The sequence below is a fragment of the Aedes aegypti genome, chromosome 2 (genome assembly GCF_002204515.2).
Source record: "Aedes aegypti strain LVP_AGWG chromosome 2, AaegL5.0 Primary Assembly, whole genome shotgun sequence".
NCBI classification, from domain to species: Eukaryota; Metazoa; Arthropoda; class Insecta; order Diptera; family Culicidae; genus Aedes; species Aedes aegypti.
In genome coordinates, this window is record NC_035108.1 from 23,864,516 (window position 1) to 23,887,475 (window position 22,960).

Genomic DNA, 22,960 nt, shown 5'->3' on the forward strand with positions numbered 1-22,960 from the left:
GTACCACACAGCTATCATTATATGTTCGTTTTCTGTAAGAAGTGCCGTCAGCATTCATAAGCTCCCACAGCTGTGCACAGGTGGTAAAATTCAAATTTTATAGCATAAAACATACTCATTCGTTTTGATTGGGTATGAATTCATCTTTGGAAAACATTTTTCTCGATTGTTGATTCTAAATATCGAATATTAGCACTTCTAACTAGTGATCCATAATATGGATCAGGAAATGATTGTTTACCACGGTTATGGATCACTTTCAAAGAATCTATATTTCTGCCATTTTAAGCATTGGATTCGACATTTTCAGACAATAGCACTAAGGATAAAACTAATAAAACAATAAGGTTTGTAAATTTCATTTTTTAGCAGACAAAAATGGGTGGAAAACTTGGTGTGGAGCGAAAACAGTTCATGTCTCAGTTATTACAATGCAGTATCACAAACAAAAGGCATTTTACCCTTGTTTTCAGCACGAACACTGTTATTTTTTGCAGTAATATATGACGCATTGTTAACTTTCGTCAAAACATGCAATACATATGCATTGAGTTGAAAATCTCTTGATTTTGCACACTGATCCGTAATATGTCACAATTTGATCCATAATATGAACGTTGATCCATAATATGGTTTTCAGAAACCGATACAATTTTTAATTTTTATGCAATCCTATGTAAATATTATGCTCAAAATAGTTTACTAACCGAAGTTCCAATTTGAAACGATTCGATTCGTGCTTTTTAATTACCATTTTACGTTTTCCATGTTGTTTTAATGAATTTTATAGGTTTGACTCTACACTATTTGATCCATAACTGTGGGGTCATGGTATGTTTTAAATAAAATATTACGAAAAACTAACCCTCATTTCTTCTACAATTATATACATAAATGTTCAATGGTTCATCCACTTATATAAAATACCGAAACAACCACAAGTCAACACATCTATTCATACAAATTACATCACTCCCACACTACATGGTGCATGAAATCGTCTGATGAATGAGTTTTCTCGCATAAAACGATACTTTTAGAGTTCATATGTACATTTCTTTTCGTCCCGCATGCTTGTACAAAGTAAGTCGAATCAATCCGTTGCAGCTGTCAAATATACATTTGTTATCATATATAAAGTCGCATAAGATTACAGAATCAGTGAATCAAATTGTCATCAAAAAAGACGAAAAACAAACAACAAAGCAGGCTCGCTCACAACCGTTTGTTGCAACTGTTGCGGATAAGGACACAATCAAATGCAAAATTGTCATGACAATCTCAGAGCGCAACATTGTTGCAACCTTTTCAACTCGCAATCAATCAGTTATTTTAAACCAAAATCAAATTTGTTTTATGGAAACTGTTTGATAATGTACCAATGTTTACCAACACGGAGAAAGTTCTCGAAAATTGCAACGCGACGCCCAGAAAATCGATGCGCACGTGGTGATCGATCTTTGTCATATTCTGTTTAAGTGATGATAAACTGATGTTGCGGAACAAAATTGTTGCAACAAGAATAGGAGGTGACAATGCCTTTGTTGCTGCCTGTTGGGTGACAATTGATTCACTGTACAGAATATTTCGCAAGAAAATTATTACGCTCGTATTGTATGCCATTTTTCACCATATAAAATATGCACACATATCGCTTCCATTTTTGTACGCATAATACCTTATCGCGACATCTAATATGTGAAATTTTGCACATGACGATGCTTAGCTTAACGCAAAAGTCGATTCCGTTATAAGTACATTTAGGTTGTCTGGGTATAGGTCTAGTGTAGTATTATATTTTTCTAGGCCTACTCACTAGAAATATAGAAATATAGTTTTACCCATGCTTTTTTACAGTTAGCTACCAAAATTCCATTATATTTTTCTATAGAAAATTATGAAGATGTCTTTCTAGATGTGATGTGGTAAATCTTAATGTAAACTACACTTTTTTTTTAAATTTATGGAAGGATAATTAGAGTACGTTTAAGAAAAATAAAACTTCTAATTGAACTTCAACAGTTCACTTTTGCAAAAGAAAAAATAAAATATTAAACATCACTACCCAAGTAACAATTTTAGTTTTACGAATACTTCCAGGGTGCTATAAATAAACGCCCATAAAACCGCGGTCAAGGCACTATTACCTTCATTGCATCCCCCAAAACCTGACTAGTTGGCCCACTCTGAAAGAAGCTATGAAGTGCATACCGTGCTGCATCAATACCCGGACGCTTAAGAAGAGGCAAATGTTCAACCACTCTTTGAAACAAGTTAGGCTGATACAAATATTAATTTTCTTTTATGTCACCCCCCCTCCCTTCAAAAATCCGAAAATTTTGAAGGGGAGGAAATAAAAAGATTCATAATTTTTTTGACATCAGTTAGGTTTTTTTTTTTTAATTTTTAGTATAAAAACCAGGTAATATAATGATCCAGATGACGATTGGAAAAAGTTTAACATCTTTCGTTAAAAATAAAAATTAAAAAAAAACAACATTTTTTTCATTTTTAATTATTTGTTCCTTATTTATTTTTATCCCCCCCCCCTCGTACCATCCAAGTGGTCTCGGACATAAAAGGAAATTAATATTTGTATCAGCCTTATTTGCAGTTTAGAATGCAATTCAATTTGGAAACACACAGTTGGGGATTTTTTTTAATTTCCGTACGGGTTTGGGCCGAAAGGTCTCAGATTTTCATAAAACTTTTTCCACAGGCAGGGCTCATCAATATATGAATAAAAAAAAATTGAGAAAAATTCAGGGTCGCCTATTTTCTCGGAAAACTCAGTTGGATTTTTTTTTTTGTTTTCCCCTGACACTACTTACTTTGAAACTTCAAAACTCAAGAACAAAGCATCGTAGAAACAAAGCTTTTTAATGGAAATGAAAGCATTTCTCAGAATTTTCTCAGGAATGAAAAAAAAATTAACAGGAAAAAGTTTTCCACCGTTGAAAAAATTCGTAAAGAACAGCCGGAAACATTATACTCCAACTCGTGAAAAATTTTCACAACAATATTTTTGAGAAGATAATTTCATAAGCTTTAATCGCTGAAATTTTTGAAATGTACTTTTTTTCGTTTTTGAGTTATGGACAATGACCATTTAAGCCTTTTCTTTGAAAACCCATATATCAATCGAAGCATCGGAAAAACAAAGATCAAAGCAATTGCAAATTTTCTAAAACATCTGAGAAAAAGATATGGGATTGGTTTTAATGAAGTATAAGTCGCAATGGGTGATATTTTTCATGAAAAATTACACCGCCAAGAAAAACTGAAAAAAACTGCCTCAATTTTTCATTACACTGAAAAGAAATTCTTTCTTTTCTATGGTAAAAAATTTGCTTTCATTTTCATAAAAAAAAAACTTTGTTTCTAAGATGCTTCTTTCTTGAGTTATGATTTTTCAAAGAAAAGGCTCAAAATGGTACATTTGCACTTTTTTTTACAAAATTGGCCATAACTCAGAAACGAAAAAGAGTACATTTCAAAAATTTCAGCGATTAAAGCTTAATTATCTTCTCAAAAATATTGTTTTGAAAATTTTCCACGAGTTGGAGCATAGTTTTTCCTGCTTTTCTTTACGAATTTTCTCAACGGTGGAAAATTTTGTGAATAATCTTATAATATTCATAGAAATTTCACATCAAGAATCAGGGTACTAGGATTTCAGAAACTCTCTTAGGAAGCTCAGTACTACTATGAAAATCTGGGAATTCAAATTTTCACCGAAGTTACAAAGAAATATTTATCGTAATGCCAGAACTCCCATCTTTATTTTCTATATGGAAATCCGGAACTCTCTTCGGAATGAGTAATCCTAGGTCTAGTTGAAAGGTGCGCACTACGCAGAAACGAAGCAAATCAATGCCGATGCTATCTGGGCTCGTTTTCTGGCTGACCCAGGATCTTTTCGTAATTTTAATTTTTTTGAACGACGAAACCGAAGTAATTGAACAATTTTGTTTTAGATTTCTCTGTAACACAGGCATTTGAAGGCAAGTGAACGAACTTGTGCATTCAAAGAGTTTAGGGAATAATTTCGATCGATAATACAGCTCAAATCGTGGCTGCAGCGGTTCCAGACCCTCTTATTACACAATTTCTGGTGTGAACTGTGAAGGAAATAAATCAATTTTTACCCTTTACCATAATGTGTTCTGTTTTCTACATCCAACATATGGACTATCCTTCACAAATTCTGGACCTGTGATTAAAATAAGCTAATTCCTTGGCCCTCCCGTCAATCAGGAATGTTTTAAGTAATAACAGATCATCATGAAGATCAATATTTGGTTTTAATTCACTTTTCTGCACGAAAGTTTTACGGAAGATAGGTATCAAAAATCTAACGGGCGGGCCCGCCAGGGTTACGCTATGTTTGTCAGAATATTTCACCCACAAAATGCTATGGACCTATGCACGGGTTCATTATTTGACGTTTGAGCGGTGCCGTGTTATTTATGTGACCATGGAAACCAATGAATTCGGTACCGCTCAAACGTCAAATTAGTAAACTCGTGCACTGGTCCATTCTTTAAAAAATCTTCATCTCTCTTTGATTGGCTTGGGAATGCTTTCCGTTGTGTTTAATTGTGGTTCACTAATACTTAAAAAAAAGGAATGAAGTTATATGAAAATTGGGACAGATAAGCAGTATAAAAAAACCGCAGCTGCAAAACAAATCCAATGAAAATTATTGATATTTCAATCAACAATCTTAAATCATTGCATACTAAGACTAAACTATAAAATTGGCAGGCAAGAAATGCCAAAGTCAAATCACCCCCCTTTGTTTAAAGCTAGCGTAAAAAGCTGGATTCCCTGGACATGAAGTAGCATTGGAACTGAAAAATTACAAATATATCCAAGTTTGAAGTTCGATTTGGATTGTTTCGAATGAGTTGAAAAACTTTTTGCGGTTCAATCTGGTCTATCTCTACACTTCTAAAATTCAGCTAAGCAATTACTCAAGAATGTCGTAAGTTGTTGAACATTTTCACTCAATTTGGCAAAGATCAGGCATCGAAATTTTTAAATAATTTATAGATTTGCAAACAGATTAATACATTTCTTGAAATTTTCAGTTTACGTGATTGACGAACCCCTCGTTCAAACAACCCAATGCATTTTTGACATTGCGTCTCTACATCACGTTTGCCTTGTTTGCTTGTTTCTGATTGTTCTGCACATGATTCTGTTTACAAACATACTCACGAGTATTTTTCTCTCCCTCTCTCTCTCTCTTCACCGAACAGCCAATAAGCCATTTTATGAGACGTTTCGAATCATATGGTTTCAATTTGTTTACCAGATTTGAAAGTTTCTGGCGGGCCGATTTATTTACGTTTCTTCTAGCGCTACATTTGAAAGGAGCATATTCATCAATGGCGCTGGTGGCAATGAAACAAAGTTTTTGATTTTCGCATGTAAAATTTAAATCAGTGGGCAGGGAAGATATTTTTCATCTACGTTACCTGTAATTCATGTAAACCGGGTAGAAACATGCGCTGAAACAGACGGGGACGTCATCGCCAACAAAAATGTGACCAGCGCCATTCAGATATCATGCTAGTTTTTTGGACAACAACAATGAGCGGCCCGCCAGAAAACGTCACTAGAACGTCTCGTAAAATGGCTTATCGTCGTTTTATCAAACGTGCGGTGCCTCTGTTATGCCATCAACCAGTTTCATTCACAATCTCAAGCAAAATGTTGCCTAGACTTACATCAATTTTTAGAATTAACAAACGTTTTACACATAATTTAACCTTTGCAGAGCGGTAAGAATAATCAGATAGGTGCACTCAAATAAGATATTCAAAAAGAACATTCGTATTCAAGGTATTGCAGCACAACCAGCAATAATCAAACACCGTTCTATGATGTAGTCGTCGTAGGAGGTGGTCATGCCGGTACGGAAGCATGTTCGGCGGCAGCTCGTATGGGAGCTCGCACGCTGCTGATCACGCACAAACGCTCCACGATCGGGGAGATGTCCTGCAATCCGTCCTTCGGCGGCATCGGAAAAGGGCACTTGATGAGGGAAGTGGACGCACTGGATGGAGTCTGTGCACGGAGTTGTGACAACAGTGGTGTGCAGTACAAAGTGTTGAACAAACGGCGAGGACCTGCCGTATGGGGACCGAGAGCGCAGATCGATAGGAAGTTGTACAAGGCGGAGGTGCAGAAAGAGTTGAGCGAAACGGCGAATCTTGAAATCGTGGAAGCTTCCGTTGAAGACATTATTCTGGAGAGGGAGGAAGGTCAATCGCTGAATAGGATCAAAGGTATAAGTTTGAAGAATGGCGATGTTGTGTGGACAAAATCTCTCGTTATCACGACGGGGACGTTTCTGAGAGGTCAGATCAATATAGGATTGAAGACGATGCCGGCTGGGAGAATTGGAGATGAACCGGCGATCGGATTGGCAAAGAGCCTTGAGGATTTGGGATTTCGGATGTCTAGGTTAAAAACGGGAACACCTCCACGAATCAAGGCATCGTCGATCAACTTTGATATCCTGGAGCGCCATCCAGGTGATAATCCACCGGTTCCGTTTTCATTCATGAATGATCGCGTGTGGTTAAACAATGAGGATCAGCTGGACTGTTTCCTAACGCATACGAGCGCGGATGTGAATGATATTGTTAAGCGAAATCTTCACTGCAACCGTCATGTGACAGAAGAGCTTACTGGGCCACGGTATTGTCCTTCGATTGAGTCCAAAGTGCTTCGATTTGGCGGAAAAACTCATCAAATATGGTTGGAACCAGAAGGGTTCGATAGCGAATTAATCTATCCGAATGGACTATCGTGTACGCTTCCAGAAGAGGAGCAGATCAAGTTGGTTCGGTGCCTGCGTGGATTGGAGGAAGCGGAACTTGCAAGACCGGGATACGGCGTGGAGTATGACTTTGTCGATCCACGGGAGTTGTATCAAACGTTGGAGACCAAGCGAGCGGACGGGTTATTCTTTGCAGGACAAATCAATGGCACAACCGGTTACGAGGAAGCGGGAGCGCAAGGAATTCTGGCTGGAGCCAATGCAGCTGCGAAGACTCTTAAGCGGAAGCCATTGACCATCAGTCGAACGGAAGGGTATCTTGGAGTGTTGGTCGATGATTTGACAACTTTGGGGACGAACGAGCCTTACCGGATGTTCACTAGTAGAGCCGAGTTTAGACTGAGCTTGAGACCTGACAATGCCGATTTACGCTTGACTGAGAAGGGTTACCAGATTGGATTGGTATCGGAAGAGCGTTACCAGAGGATGGTTTCAATAAGGGAGAAACTGAAGATGGGGATTGAGTTGTTGAGCGACATCAAGAAAGGCAGCAACACTTGGAAAGAGCAGCTGGGTCTGCCCTTGGGGAAGGCGAGCATACACAAGAGTGCTTTTGAGATGTTGGCTATTACGGTGGAGGATATCAAGACGGAGGATTTGTGTGACTTGGCTCCAGAGGTGCTTGGTTGGATTAAAGATGACAGAGTATTGTGTGAGAGATTAAAGGTATGCGATAATTAGACTTCACCCATTAAATGACTGCAAACATGATTTACTTTTTTTTGTAGATTGAGGCTTTGTACAGTTTATCTATTCAAGAACAAGCTAAAGAAGTCGAAGAAGTCCAAAGGCATGAACAACTTCGGATACCAAGGTCGATTGATTATCTATCGTAAGTTGATATACCCTTCTGTACATTGTGAAAACTATGAATAATATTGTTTTTTTTTTTAACGAATGTTTAGGAGATCTCTCAACCTTTCATACGAAGAACAGGAAAAACTTGTAAATATACAACCACAAACTGTGCGTAACCTTTTTAATAGCTACAATTCTAGAACATTATAGCAACTCCATGTTTCAGATCGCCGCTGCCAGTCGCATCCAAGGCATCACCCCGTCCACCATTGTTCGACTGGTGAGATATGTCAAACAGCAAGAAATGACAGCCTCTGCCTAATGGTTCTCGCGCTGTTGGTCGAATTAAAAGTAAATTACGCTTCGCCAAGGTGTTAAACACAGAGGAAAATACATTTTATTCGAAAAAATATTCTATAAATATCATTAGTAAGGTATTTAATATAAATAAATAGTCCTTTATATACACACTTCACACATTCACTAAAATCTAAACATTTTGAAAACACGATCCATTCGGTCAACAAGAGTTGCGTCACTTACTTCCTTAGACTATAATAAAGAGCGATAACAAATGGGATTCTTCTGTTCGTTCCTAACCAATCGAGGAGGTATCTTTGTGTCAGCTATGGTTTATGTCGCTGTGAGTATAATGTTCCCAAATAAAAATCATTGCCCCATGTCGGTGCCTCTCGTTTCGTACGGCAGCAGCATGCAGGCAACACTGGCGCAAACCGCGAAGAATCCATACACCGAAACGGCACTCCAAATGGACGATTGGAATAGAACCTGTGCCACGTATGGCGTCGCCATGGCACCGAGCCGAGCGAGAGCCGAACAACCGCCTACTCCGACTGAACGCAGCGCCGTAGGGTAGACTTCCGGAGTGTACACGTAGGCGGCCTGGAAGAGACCCGCAATGACGCCACGTGCCATGAACAGGATGATCGTGAGAAAAACGCGACTGGAATGGAAGAAAACAGTCAATCATTATGCTTAACAGTATGATAAAGGTCATGCTTACACATCGGTAACGGTGATCATAAGCACGCATCCCGCGTAGAAAAGGAACTGTAAGGCCATTGTCTTCTTGCGACCGAATCGCTCAATCACGTAAATCGTAGCGAAGATACCCGGAAACTCGGCCAAAGTCGTCCACAACAGATCCATATAATCCGTAGTTGCCAACGGGTGGCAATCGTTTTCCGTTTCCGGTAGAACAGTTTTGTTCTTTCCTCCGAAGAGCTCCGTAGACATCAGAACCAAACCGTAATAGCAGAAGGCGCACGACATCCAGATGAACCACAGCAGAAGCGTGGTTCTTCTCAGAGAGCTTCCCAGCAAGGCTTTTACACTGCCACGGGATCCACTGGGTCCTTCGACGACCAACCGGCCCAACAGCATCGGTCGCTTGTTATCTTTGGCGATCTGCTCCAGGGTGGTCAAAGCTTTGTCGCTCTGACCGCTGGCCACGTGATAACGGGCCGATTCCGGTAACCACTAGAACATTGAACGTAATATTAGCATTTTAATAAGGGATTTTATTGATGCAGTGGTAGTAAACTTACCGGAGTAATAACGGCGAAAGCAAACAGTGGAGCTGCGGAAAGTCCCAGAAGCCAGCGCCAGCCAAGATTAGGTCCAACGGCTAAGGCGAGAGCCACTTCGAAGCACGCTCCCAAAGCCCAGAAACACTAAGATAAGATGTCATAAATAGTTTTAATCATATCTAAGTAAACTTTCTATAGCCCAATACTCACGTCTAGCAGAACGACACATTTTGCCCGTTGCTTTGTTGGGAGGAACTCGGCATATAGTGTTACACTGAAATAAGAAATAAGTTATTTTATATCTTATATGACTTATATAATTTGCCAAGTATGTGTCTCAAAAACTCTTGTCTTTTACTATCCAAATTTCTGCTTGCAACCCAAATATATTGAATGTTTTTTCGCCAAACGTGCGCCAATAACCGTTACTTTAATCTAGCTACTGCCATGGGTAGCACAAACGTAGGCAAATATTTTGTGCATAGTGAAGCTGTGCAACAGAATTTTCTTCACGAATTTTCCTAGGGATTTTTTTAAAGAATTTTATGTAGGATTCTACAAGTATCTCAAGGAGGACCACAGAAATGGAATTTCTCCACCTGAACTGCCGTGAGTCGCAAGTCAGTCCCATCTGCATTTTCGTCAAAGTTTAGTTGAGTTCAATTTTCAACATATTTTCCAATGCTCTTCCAGCTGCCCTAATGAGATAATTAGATTTGTTCGGAAAAAGTAGGAAAAAAAAGTAAGTCAAATTGTCCCATAATGAAAAGTAATCGCATATCAGTCCCACTACAGATTTCCGCACCGTGTGACACAAACATGAACCGTGTTTTGATTATCTTTATATTTTTCTCGAAAAAATATCGTAGGGAAAAGCAAATTGTGAAAGTTTCATTAAGAATTGAACATGTTCCAATCCTCTGGATTTTTTTGAATATTCGTATGGAAAACGAGCTTAGAAACTTCAAATTCCATTTTCTCAATGCCTACTTTTCCAAATGGGACTGACTTGCGATTCACGGCAGTGAATTCCTCCAAAAATTCTTTGATTTTTTTCTCAAGAAAGTCTTAGCTCCTCCCAGATTTTATCCGGTGATTCATCCGTCGATTTTCCTGGGGCATCCTCCAAGATTCCCGGTCGAAACGTCTTCTAAAATTCAGTCAATACCGTCTCCAGAAATTTCAAGGGATTTCCTTTAAAATAGATCTCAAGGTTTATACAAGATTTCAACTAGTGATTTCTTCTAACATTTTTACAAAAATTCCTCCAATTTTTCAAGATTTTCTCAAGTAAGTTTTGAATTTTTTATCAGGATTTTTTCCATGGATGTCTCCAAGGAAATGCCAATGAAGTATTTTCTGAAAAATAAATTCGTGAGGTATTTCTAAAAAAAAAAATTCCTAGAGTAACCTCTGACAAAACTAGTGTAAGTTTTAAAGACACTCTTATTGAACAAGGATCTCTGAAATAACACCTGGACTCTTGAGGAAGTTTTACAAGATTTCCTAGATAATTTGCCAAGATAATCGAACAAAAAAAATCGAATCTCGGGATACTATGACGCAGGATTTTCTGAAGAAACTTCTCGAATGCCTGTAGAGAATCTGTAGAGAAATTTATGTAGGGATTATCGGAGGAATGATTTGAAAACTTGCTGTGGTAAAACTGGTCTAAAAACTTTAATAAATGTTTGAAGATTGCATGTAATTTTTTGGAAAAGTTTTCAAAAAATGTTCAATAGAACTGCAACAGTAATGCTTGAATGAAATACTAAGAAAATGCTAGATAATAAATAAATTTATTTTTAGAACCTGTCAATGAATTTTGGATTTTTGGGAAACGATGATGAGTTTTTGAAGGAATCCACATGAACATAGGAATGAATTCTTGCAGGGTTTGTTAAGCTTTTCAAGCACTCTGAATTTCAGCCTGAAATAACAAAATCTGTAGAAATCTTAGGAAGATAGTTTTGAAAAACAAAATTAAAATAATACTTGAGGAAATTACTGGAGGTAGTAGCTTTGGAGTTTTCAAAAATTTTCTGGATTCTGGAGAAATTCGTCTAAGCATCCTTTGAAAATCCACTAGGAGAATTTCTGGGAGTATTGGTAGAGAAATCTGTAGAAGAATTTCTGGAAAGATACCTGTAGAAAACCCTGAAATCATTCTGAAAAAGATCACTATGAAAATCCCTGAAGCTCGGGAATCTGAGACGAAATTCTTGAAGAGCCTTGTAACGGACCACCCTAACAGATGGAGCTGAGTTTGATCAGCAGAGTGGAAAGAGAGGCAGTTTACTCCTTATTGGGTAAGTGATCGGAAGCTTTGCTTACGGCGGGTTATAATTCGATAGTTAGTTATCAGTAGTTCTCTTAATTAATCGATCGAGTTCTAGGGGTGGGAGTGCCATCCAATAGAATTTCTCACAGAATTCGATCGCTTCTGTTACCACCAAGGATTAGTTGAACTAGAAAAGCTTCCTGTAGTGTAATCTTGTCTAATCGGAGAAGCTAAGGTTTGGGCACGAGGATTTGAGTACTTGTTCCGAGATTACACCACGTTCGTACACCATTTCAAAGAAAATTTTTGGGGACAAACGGCGCAGCGTCAGGTTTCCGAGGAAATTACCCGAGGAAATTATGTACAAAGGAATGGATCGCGAATGGCAGAATACTTTTTGGGAATTGTGGCTAAGGCTCAATATTTAACACCGCCACCTACAGAAAGGGAACTTATCCAACATTTATCACGACACTTTCCGCGAAATGTTCAGCATTTGTTGGGATCATGTATGGATATTGGGTCTGGCTACAACATTCTGCAATCAGAGGATCGATTCATCAATGGATCGTTACGATACAACATTGGGCTTGCGAGAGAAAATTTTAATCAACCAAACTGGCGAAATCGAGAAGCTCCCTCCGTAAGAAGCTCGAGAGGAGCGCCTAATCTGAATGTAGGTGGGATCGCTGGTACCAACAACGTAAGAATGGCTATGGTGGAAGAGGAGGAGTCTGTCGAAGGAATAGACCCTACAGTATTAACAGTGTTTGTCGGTTGTGAAGAACTTCTAGAATCAGAAAGTGACACAAAAGTCAAAGAAAACAGGAAGTTCAAACGATCCTCCTACATTACTGTAGACCTGGAGGGTATGCAATTTAATGCACTCGTTGACAGCGGATGCGAGTTATCTTGCATCTCGATCGATCTATACGATCAATTGAAGAAGGCTAATATTACTATGCCAGAGTTGCCAATGAAAACTATCTCTTTACGCGGAGCATTTGGGAAGAAAAGCAAAAACGTCAATTTGCAAGTCTTGTTGGAAATAAGTATTGGCCAACGTACGTTTGACGTTCCTTTTGTCGTCGTTCGAGAGCTGATCAACTCCATGATCCTAGGAGAGGATTTTCAAGATAACTATGCTGTTTGGATACACCAAGATGAAAAGAAGATTCGGTTATTACATAATAACGTCGAGCTGTGGGTGGACTTCAGTGTAGGTGGTAAGAGATCGCGCTGTATTGAACATGTTGTATTATGTGAAACCATGATAAACTTTGATGGTGAGGAGGATAGACAATTGGAGCAAGATGCCGCTCAGATCAGCTCCTTGGTACTCACTGAAGAAGAAAGGCAGGTCTGGAAAGAGCTACAGAAGGAGTTTGAGGATATACTTTCAGATCAGAAACCTGGTCTGACCAGCGAGTACTGCCACGAAATTTTGGTGGAAGATGACACGCCTTTCAACCAGAAACAGTATCCTATTCCTTTCTCCCGGGTCAGCAAGGTCGATGAGAAATTGCATCTAATGGAGCAGTGGGGTGTGATTTTCCGTAGCGCAACGGCCTATGTGAATCCTCTTGTTACCACCGTTAAGAAAAACGGAGATGTCAGAGTGTGCCTAGATGCGCAGACTTAACAAGGTGCTAGTCAAAGACCATGAAAAGCCACCCAATATACAGGAGATTTTGCAAAAATTCCATGGCTCTAAGTACTTTTCCACAATCGATTTGACCGCCTCTTACTGGCAAATTCCTATAAAACATGAGCATCGGAAATATACTGGATTCATGCATAATTCAAAAACATACGTTTTCAACGTCTTACCATTTGGGTTGAACACGGCAGTCGCCAGCTTTTCTAGAGCGATGGACCTCATCCTTGGTCCTGAGATATTGGAGTTCGTAGAAAAGTACATAGATGATTTGATGGTACATTCGGCTACTTTTTCGGAGCACATAACTCATCTACGCCGTCTCTTTTTGCGACTTAGAGATGCTGGCCTCAAAGTTAGCATATCTAAATCCACTTTTTTTCCAAGAGCAAGTGGATTTTTTGGGGCATATAATAGGACAGAATGGTATTTCTATTGATCCCGCTAAAACAGCAGCGATACGAAATTTCCCAACTCCAACATCTGTACAAGATCTTCGCAGCTTCATGGGACTAGCCAGTTACGTTGCACGTTTTGTTCCCAATTTCGCTATGAAAGCCAGACCCCTTTACGACCTGCTCCAAAATCATCGAACATGGAGTTGGGGTATAAGCCAAGCCCGAGCATTCCTGGAGTTGAAAGATTTGTTCCTCGAACATACCATGTTGAACCATCCGAACTTCAATCAACAGTTTGTTGTACAAACAGACAGTTCTATTAGAGGCATAGGAGCTGTTTTGTTGCAGAAGGATGAGTTTGATAATAATCGAATTATTTCTTATGCCAGTCGGGCCCTCAAACCCGCTGAAGCAAATTACACCGTTACGGAATTGGAAGCGCTGGCTATTATTTGGGCGCTAGATAAATGGCGACAATATCTTTTAGGGCGGCCAATTGAAATAATGACTGATCATAAGGCGCTTATTTTTCTAAAACAATGTAAGTTACTCAACGGACGTTTGACTCGCTGGATACTATTTTTGCAACAATACGACTTTGAGATCGAGCATGTCAAGGGTTCAACCAACACCATCGCAGACGTGCTTTCACGGTATCCTCCGGGTACGCGAAGCCAGGAAGTAAAAGATGACGAATCATTATTCACGATAGCCCGATTGTCAGCATCCGAACGAGAGTTGCGTGCCTCCATGAAAGATCTGGAAGAGCTTCAAGATCAGGATCTACAGATTAAGAAAATCAAGCAAAGCTTTTCCAATACCGACGTGGTAACGAAAGAAAAGAACCGGTACAAAATGGGGGATAAAATACTATTCATGCGCACCATTAAAGATGGAGATTGGCGAATCTGGTTACCAAAAGCATTGATTCCGAACTTGCTCAAAGTCTACCATGAGGAGAAGGGTCATTTCGGCGTCTATAAAACCACAAATTCCATCAAACGATCAGTTTATTGGAGAGGAATGCGTAAGGATATTAAAAACTTCATCAAGCAATGTTTGGTTTGCCAGCTTGCCAAAAACCAGAATTTCAAACTGGTAGGCAAATGTCGGAGTATCCTTCCACGAGAAAAGAACCAAATCATTTCAGTGGATCTATATGGTCCACTTCCCATCGGCACCGCAGGCGTGAGACACATCTTTGTTATTTTGGATGTTTTCACCAAGTTTGTAACGCTTTGTAGCATCAGAAAACCCACAGCCCCTGTACTGTGGCGGCGTATTGAGAAATATATCAAAGACCATGGGAAACCAGAAGCGCTACTTTGTGATCAGGGCACCCAGTTTACGTCGAAAGTTTGGGCAGCAAACTGTGAACTTCAAGGAATAAGACTGATTCACACTTGCGTACGTCACCCACAAGCCAACCAGGTCGAAAGAGTTATGCGAGAGATTTCACGCTTGTGCCGCACTTACTGCCAGGAAAACCACAAAACATGGGCCAACAAGATAGGAAATTTTGCCGAATTGCTGAACGCGGTATGCCACGAATCAACAAATTGTTCGCCGTATGAGCTGCAGTTTGGAGTGAAGCCTACAGATACTCTTCGAAACCAGATTAAATACCCATCCGGAGATGCTGCGTGCGTAAATTTGGAAGCCGTAAGAGCAACTATGAGAAGAAAAGCCAATGCTCGAAATAGTAAGGCCCCACCCCGAACAAAGGTGTTTCGCGTTGGTGAACTGGTACTTCTTCGAGCCAATCCGATGTCTTCTGAATCGGAAGGAGAGATTAAAAAGTTTTTCATGATCTACGAGGGACCATATAAAGTTGAAAAGATTTGCCAGGATGACGTATATATCTTAACCCATCCACACCATGGAAAGGAAAGAGGACGGTTTCATGTTAGCTCACTGAAGCCGTACTTCGGCCCAAATGGGCCACCTCAGTAAAGAAAAATTTATCAGACTAGGAGTGGCAAAAAAAAAAATGAAACCGCGAAACTGCAGAATGTGCCATTCCTAGTGATCGCTGGAGGGGGGTGTTGTAACGGACCACCCTAACAGATGGAGCTGAGTTTGATCAGCAGAGTGGAAAGAGAGGCAGTTTACTCTTTATTGGGTAAGTGATCGGAAGCTTTGCTTACGGCGGGTTATAATTCGATAGTTAGTTATCAGTAGTTCTCTTAATTAATCGATCGAGTTCTAGTGGTGGGAGTGCTAAAACCGAAGCGGTTATAAAGTATAATCGCTTCAGCCTTTTGAATCCGTTATAGTCTCTGAGGGTTTCTTTGGAACTTGTACAATTTTGCATCAGGATTCAATGCAAGCAGAATAAGAAAAATAAGAGACTTGAGATACTATTTTGGTTAAAATAGATACTTTAGAGACCATCTATTTATAATAGAGACTTTTTAGAGACTAACGTTGAAATAGAGACCAAGTCTCTAAAAAGAAGCCTACTATCAGTCCTGTCTTCAGGATCTTTTGGAACTTTTGTTATCATTTATATTAAAAAAAACATGAATATCCCTTATATTTATATCCTTTTTGAATCAATTAACCCATCTACCGACAGCTTCATTTTTTACCACAAAAAATATTCAAACTGCGATATTCCTTGGGGGACTGACATTCTCCACATAAAATTACTATGACTGCCATTTTGTTTTGAGTCAATTTATCAAAAAACTAAAATGTGGGCTATACAATGTCAGATTCTAAGGAGTTCCTCTGAAAAAATCATTCAAATTGGTTGAGTTGATAAAATCTGTAGACTGAGATATTTACGTTAATTATGGCATTTCTGAATATCTCTGGAATCCGACGCCCAATGATCAACATTGACACTGGTTCTTAAAATAGAAGAGTTTTTTAATGGCTTGTGAAAAAATGGTACAAAAATATCGAAAAACAAAATAAGTTATTGTAGATTGAATATTTCTTTGTGGTTTAAAAATGAAGCTACCGGTAAAGGGGTTAAACATGTTTGACAAAAATAGACCAAACTGCTTGCCTTTACAACCAGTGAGTTGTTCAATTTCCTAATTTATTTCTAGGTTTTTCTGGACAAACAGTTAAAATTTTGTGTAATTTTTTCTTTTGGCGAAAGATTTTAGGAGATCCTGAAGATGCTTGAAAAATGGTTCGTCCCGCAGAAACTCTATCATATATTTCGCTGTAATTTCTTCAAGAATTTCGCAAAAAATATCTATCAAAAAATCGTCATAATCTGCTCTAAATACTTTTATGAATGATGCCACAAAATATCAGTAGAAATTTGATCAAATCAGTTTTTGATAATTAACTAAGAATAAGGTACGCTCAGAAATTTCAACGGCAATAATCAATTACCAAAGAACTTTTAGAGAGTGTGTTGTGTTGTGGGCGTTTAATTGGAATTATTCTGGAAATTGTCGAGAGATTTAGCCATGCTTTGATAGATTATATCAAGAGTGATCGCACGTTCAAACGGTTCTTCAAGAATCAAGAATCTTCCCCAAGAAACATTTGCCTATTTTATAATCATTTATTAGGCAATTTTTCACAACTACATACTGAATAGTTGCTTTATTATATTACTTTGCAGCTGCTACACACACATTGTTCAAGCAAATCTGGCGAAATTATTAAGTTTCTTATCATTTAGTGACTGTAATCATATATTGTAATGATGTTTATTCAGGTTTCACTTTGCTTAACAAGGATTGATGATTTAACAACGCTAGTTTAACAAACTACATTATTGCAGTTTAATTCAGCATCATGTTTAACAACATTTTAATTATTTCCAAGTGAAGCCTCTGTTCAGGCGTTGTTCACACAAATTTGGAGAAGTTATAAAGCGTGTCGTTGTATATTGACTTTATTCTACAACTTCAAAATCGCTTTATAAGCATTCATCTCAGCTTTTATTCAACTGCCACAAAATTGATTGAAAACAAATAAATGACTAAAAATAGCTAACACTGTATACATCAAATGCAGTGTATACCTTTACCATGAATTAATAACCACACTTTTAATAATTACCTGAATACTGGAATCAAACTCGAGACCTTCCCATCGTCAGCGGTATACCTTGCCATCTGTGCCATCCTTGAATTCATATATCAGCCTTCCAGTACCCAATATAAACCTCTTGTAGCTGATTATTGATCATGCTTGAGCTTCTATTCAACAATACCAAATCAACACGTGCTATGCTGATCAACAACTGAATAAGCGCATTACTGCTGCTGCTGTTCAGTACTGATGCGAGCTGAACTCAGTCGGCTATTTATAGCGCACAGTGAGAAAATTTATTTCAATGCTGGTCAAAAATAAAGTTTATTCACAAAGTAAAAACAGTCTGAAATGATTAATCGAATTTCATAATAAGTTTTAACTTGTTAAAACTTTAATTGAATTGTTCATCTAACTATACTAAAATTCATTTTTTAAATGTATAATATTCCTACTAGGTTAATATTTTAATTATTTGTCGTACTTTTTCCATCTATTAAACATTATACAAATATAAAATATATTTCAATCAATAATCCTATGTCAGAAGACTGATTCAAAATATTTTGTAAACATAATTGAATATTGTATTGAGAAAGCATCAGTTATTATTGTATCCAACAGGATTTTATGTATTCAAATAAAGATAAATAATAATAATATTAGTAAGTTGAACATTGCAACACATTAGGAATACAACGCAATTTTTAGATATTTTGTCCATTTTTCAAAAATTTGGCTATAGTGTGGCCTCTTTTGTAAGGCTTCTTTGTGGCTGAACAATGTGTTTAGTAATCGTTATTTTGGACTTCTTTGGATGACCTGCTCGGATGATATATCTATGTTGTATTTTTTTTTTTCATGCAACTAGGAGTTTAAAAATCTTCATAGACTGGCCTGTATATGTTCATGCTCATGCCAATGTAATTTTTGGCGCGGTGTGGGTTACACAAAGTGCCTTCCCCACTAAAAACACTCTCCTAGGTTTAGTACCATAACCCTCCGGAACCACCTTCCAGTATTACTTCGGAGGGGAGGCTAACGTGCTGCGCGCACCTCTTCAATTTGTTACTCTACATGCTGAGCCCTTCGGCCCCTGAGCCCTTTGGCTCCTGAGCCCTTCGGCTCCTGTTAGCAGTTTTAAAACCGTTCAACGTTGTGCCTCATGCTGAGCCCTTCGACTCCTCACGTTAGTAATTTATTAGTACCTATTTTCGCCCATTGGCGACCCGTCAATTTGTTAGTACCTACATGCAACATTCTGAGCCCTTCGGCTCCAGTTTGTACACTACTCTGCACTCATTCAGAGCGCGTACTCACACTGTTACGACGACCTTCTCCTTTTCTTTGTTCAGCTGGTAGGATGCCGAGGTCGGTCCAACGATTCCGGTTGAGCATAACTTCCGGTTCGTAGGCGCCTCGACTACCCATTACCAGCGTCCCGACGTACTCTACTCGACTAGTCCCCGACGGTGGACCTAGTCTACACCGACGAAGAATTCCCCGGCGGTGAAAATTCTCCCGAGACCGATTCTTCTTTTTCTACGTTTCGAGCCGACCGGAAGGGTGCCGAAGTCAGTCCAGCGATTCCGGTGGAGCCTAGCTTCCGGTTCACTGGTGCCCCGACGACCCTAAAACCGGCGCTATGACACGTCTACTCAACTAGTCCCCGGCGGTGGACCTAGCCTACACCGACGAAGAATTCCCCGGCGATGGAAGTTCTCCCGAGACCGATTCTCCTGCAGCTGCTGCTGCTGCTGCTACTGCTGATCTTAACTTTTTTTTACGGGACGACCGGTAGGGTGCCGAGGTCAGTCCAGCGATTCCGGTGAAGCCTATCGTCCGGTACACTGGTGCTCCTACGACCCGGGACCGGAGCAACGCCGCGTCTACTCAGCTAGTCCCAGACGGTGGATCTAGCCTACTCCGTCAAGAGAGTTCCCCGGCAAAGGAATATCTCCCGAAACCGAGCAGCCGTTCTTCCTTTTCGTGCGTTCACTCTTGCTAGCAGATCGTTGGTCGCTACGCCACTTCCTCTGAAGCTCGGACATTATTCTCGATACCGTGCTATCGACAGCGTTCCAAATGCTTTCTTCTCGGCACATCTCTTCGACAACGTTATCGACAGTGACTCCTCGCATGTCCCTCTTCACTTCTTCGAATCCGCAATCGCAATCCGGGCAACAAGGTGAAGAAGCATGTCCGAACCGATGCAGATACTTCCGGAAACAGCCGTGTCCGGACAGAAACTGCGTCAGATGGAAGTTCACTTCTCCATGCTTCCTATTAACCCACAGTGACACATTTGGAATTAGACGGTAAGTCCACCTTCCCTTCTCCGCGTTGTTCCACTCTTGCTGCCACTTAGCCAACGAGTCCGTTCTGACGATCCTTCTCACATTTCTGGTGCCTCTTCGCTCATAACACTCCACGTCCTCGGCCAGGGTGATGCAGATGGGCATCATACCAGCGATAACGCATACTGCCTCCGATGAAATCGTCCTATAGGCGCTCGCTACTCGTATGGCCATGAGTCGGAATGTGCTGTTCAACATCCTCCGATTACGCTTGGTCTTTACCGCTGCGGCCCAGACTGGGACTCCATACCTGAGAATAGAGACCGCTACACTCGCTAGGAGACGTCTTTTACTACTTCTCGGTCCACCGACGTTCGGCATGATCCTCGCTATCGTGTTGACCGCCTTCGACGCCTTTTCGCAGGCGTAGTCCACGTGAGCGTTGAAGTTTAGACGGTCATCTACCATCACCCCCAGATGCTTCAAAGCACGTTTTGATGAAATATCTTGTCTACCGATGTTGATTTCAACCCTCTGAACAGCTTTGAGGTTGTTAACCAGCACTAGCTCCGTCTTATGATGAGCCAGCTGCAGTTTTGCTCCAGTCATCCACGCTTCAACCGTGTCAATCGCTTCCGTCGTCAGCATTTTGACCTCTTCTAACGTCTCGCCAGTCACCGTTAGAACGACATCATCTGCGAATCCAACGATTTCCACTCCGTTAGGTAGCTCCAGCATTAATACTCCATCGTACATCGCGTTCCAAAGCGTTGGACCAAGGATTGAGCCTTGTGGCACTCCTGCCGTGATCCTGATCGACTTTTGACCCAACTCCGTTTCATATACCAGGACTCTGTTTTGGAAATAGCTTTTTAGCATACTGCACAAGTAGTAAGGAACTCGCATTCTATGCAGTGCTAAGGCTATAGCCTCCCAGCTGGCGCTGTTGAAAGCATTTTTGACGTCAATCGTCACTACGGCGCAGAACCGATTGCCTCTCCTCTTCTGTTTGGATGCCTTCTCCGCATTCTGCACAACTGTCCGGATTGCATCCACCGTCGAGACCCCTCTTCCGGAATCCGAATTGTCTCTTCGATAAGCCACTCTCGCTCTCTGTGCATTGTGTCAGCCTGTTAAGGATGATCCTTTCCAGGAGCTTACCAAGTGTGTCCAGCAAACATATAGGTCTATACGATGCTGGGTCCCCTGGTGGCTTCCCTGGTTTTGGCACCAACACCAGCTTCTGAACCTTCCAACTGTCTGGGAAACAGCCTTCATCTAAGAGTTTCTGCAGCGTCGTCCTGAACAAATCCGGGAACGCCAATATCGCGGTTTTTAGTGCTACATTGGGGATTCCATCCGGACCGGGAGCTTTCTTCACCTTCAGACCCTTCGCCATTGCTAGTAGCTCTTCATTAGAGATTCGCACACCTCCGGGTTCTTCTTCCTCGTCTTCGTATGGCGTAGGCGGCCACCCTGTTGGGTCATGATGCGGAAACAGACCTGCCACGATAATCCTCAACTTGTCTGGACATGTTTCGACTGGTGTCGCCGGACCCTTAAACTTCGCCATCACAATACGGTAGGCGTTGCCCCAAGGGTTTTCTTCGGCTTCTCGACATAGCTCCTTGTAACAGCTGGACTTGCTCCGCTTAATCTCTTGTTTGAAAGCAGCTCTAGCTTCACGGAAAGCGATTCTCCGTTCCTCTCTCTCTACTTCGGTTCTTGCTCTCTGGACGCGTCTTCTGGCTCGGAAGCATGCAGCACGGAGGGTACTAAGCGTCTCATTCCACCAGTACGCTGGGCGCCTTCGGTTCCTAGGCTCCAACTTTCTCGGCATCGATGCATCACAAGCCGTTGCTACCACTTCTGTCAACTCTTCTGCGTCAAGGTTCGCCCTGCTGTATGTTCGAAGCGCCTCAATAAATACCTCCTTGTCGAAGTCCTTTGTCTTCCACTTCCGCTCGTATGTCCTCATTCTCATCGGCGCTGGGGAGATTCGCCGGCCGATGCTGTAGAGAATCGCCTGATGATCACTGTGGGAATATTCCTCGCTCACCCTACAATTCATGTCATCCAACAACAATGGGCTACAGAACGTAACATCGATGATGGACTCCCGACCGTCTATCTATGTTGTATGAGGATTTTATAAAATACCTATTCAGCTCTTAATCATGTTCATGTTAAACATGGAAACAGTCGAAGTGCGAAGCAACCAATACGTTAGTTCGTCTCCTGTACATCTGTTTACACAATTATATTTGTTTGGTGGAATATTGGCTCTTTAATAAAAAAAAAAAAAATGACTTGCTCAACTCATTAGTAACACAATCTTGACAAGTCGGCAGAGTTTCTTTGGAGAAGTTTAACCCTCTAATACCCAACCCCGCCTTTAGACGGGGTACACTTTGGAATTTTGTGTATTTTTTCGTAGCTCGGAAATCAAAATGATTTTATTTTTGGCTTATACCTTGACTCATAACACGCATATAAGAAAAGTTTTTTATGACTTTTGAAACTTTTTTGTATTTTTAGAAATTGTTTGAAAAATTGCTCTCTTATATAACCTACAAATGCCTGGGCTTCATTTAACGTGTAATATAAAAAATCGTACCTTTTATATTTTTCTACGATTAACCTATCACAAACGAAGACCCTGGTGGTATTAAAATCATTTCAAACCTGTTTTTCCGTTAGTTACACGGAAAATAAAATACGCTCCGAAAAAAAAATAAAAATTTAATATTTTTCAAAATACCGTAACAATTAAAATTAAAAGCTAGGGATGTTCAAAAATAAAAATTATAAAAATCAAAAACCAAAATTTAAAAATTTGCGAATATTAATAAATAAATGCCCAAAACGTGTTTAGAACGATTTTAGATAACGAAAAATAATACTTAAATCGAAAACAAAAATTTGGGTATTAGAGAATTAATAAGTGTTGACTCTACTATTATTCATTCCAATGAAAAATGTTGAGCATTGACTTAAATTTGGATCTAAATACCATCTTCTCAGCTCTTTGTAGGGCATTTTTTCAGCTGTCACCATTATTCAGCAATAATTAACTCTGTATATGTTTATTTGTGACACTGAACTGTAAGTTGGGTAACCA

General features: G+C 40.0%; 2 protein-coding genes across 4 annotated transcripts in view; one reads left to right on the forward strand and one right to left on the reverse strand.

The window, feature by feature from the left end:
* Window positions 1-5,648: 5,648 nt before the first annotated feature.
* Window positions 5,649-8,217, forward strand: LOC5578056 (protein MTO1 homolog, mitochondrial). The gene is made up of 5 exons (XM_021840270.1): window positions 5,649-5,789; window positions 5,851-7,519; window positions 7,582-7,685; window positions 7,759-7,819; window positions 7,878-8,217. Exons 1-5 carry the CDS (start codon window positions 5,719-5,721, stop codon window positions 7,971-7,973), a joined length of 2,001 nt encoding a protein of 666 aa, XP_021695962.1. The 5' UTR covers window positions 5,649-5,718; the 3' UTR covers window positions 7,974-8,217.
* LOC5578057 (synaptic vesicle 2-related protein) overlaps window positions 8,026-22,960 on the reverse strand; it is a 45,616-nt gene continuing 30,681 nt past the window's right edge. For all 3 annotated transcript variants that reach the window (XM_021840275.1, XM_021840272.1, XM_021840271.1), the window contains 4 exons: window positions 9,412-9,475; window positions 9,220-9,345; window positions 8,676-9,151; window positions 8,026-8,615 (listed from right to left, as the gene is read on the reverse strand). In XM_021840275.1, coding sequence (XP_021695967.1) covers window positions 8,321-8,615; window positions 8,676-9,151; window positions 9,220-9,345; window positions 9,412-9,475 — 961 coding nt within the window. In that variant the 3' untranslated portion in view covers window positions 8,026-8,320. The remainder of the gene's footprint in view (window positions 8,616-8,675; window positions 9,152-9,219; window positions 9,346-9,411; window positions 9,476-22,960) is intronic.

Bases quoted from the DNA above. Each gene is read 5' to 3' on its own strand.
- LOC5578056 (XM_021840270.1), top strand. From the start codon at position 5,719: ATGTTGCCTAGACTTACATCAATTTTTAGAATTAACAAACGTTTTACA. The intron at 5,790-5,850 runs GTAAGAATAATC...TTCGTATTCAAG, and splicing joins AATTTAACCTTTGCAGAGCG to GTATTGCAGCACAACCAGCA. The intron at 7,520-7,581 runs GTATGCGATAAT...TTTTTTTTGTAG, and splicing joins TATTGTGTGAGAGATTAAAG to ATTGAGGCTTTGTACAGTTT.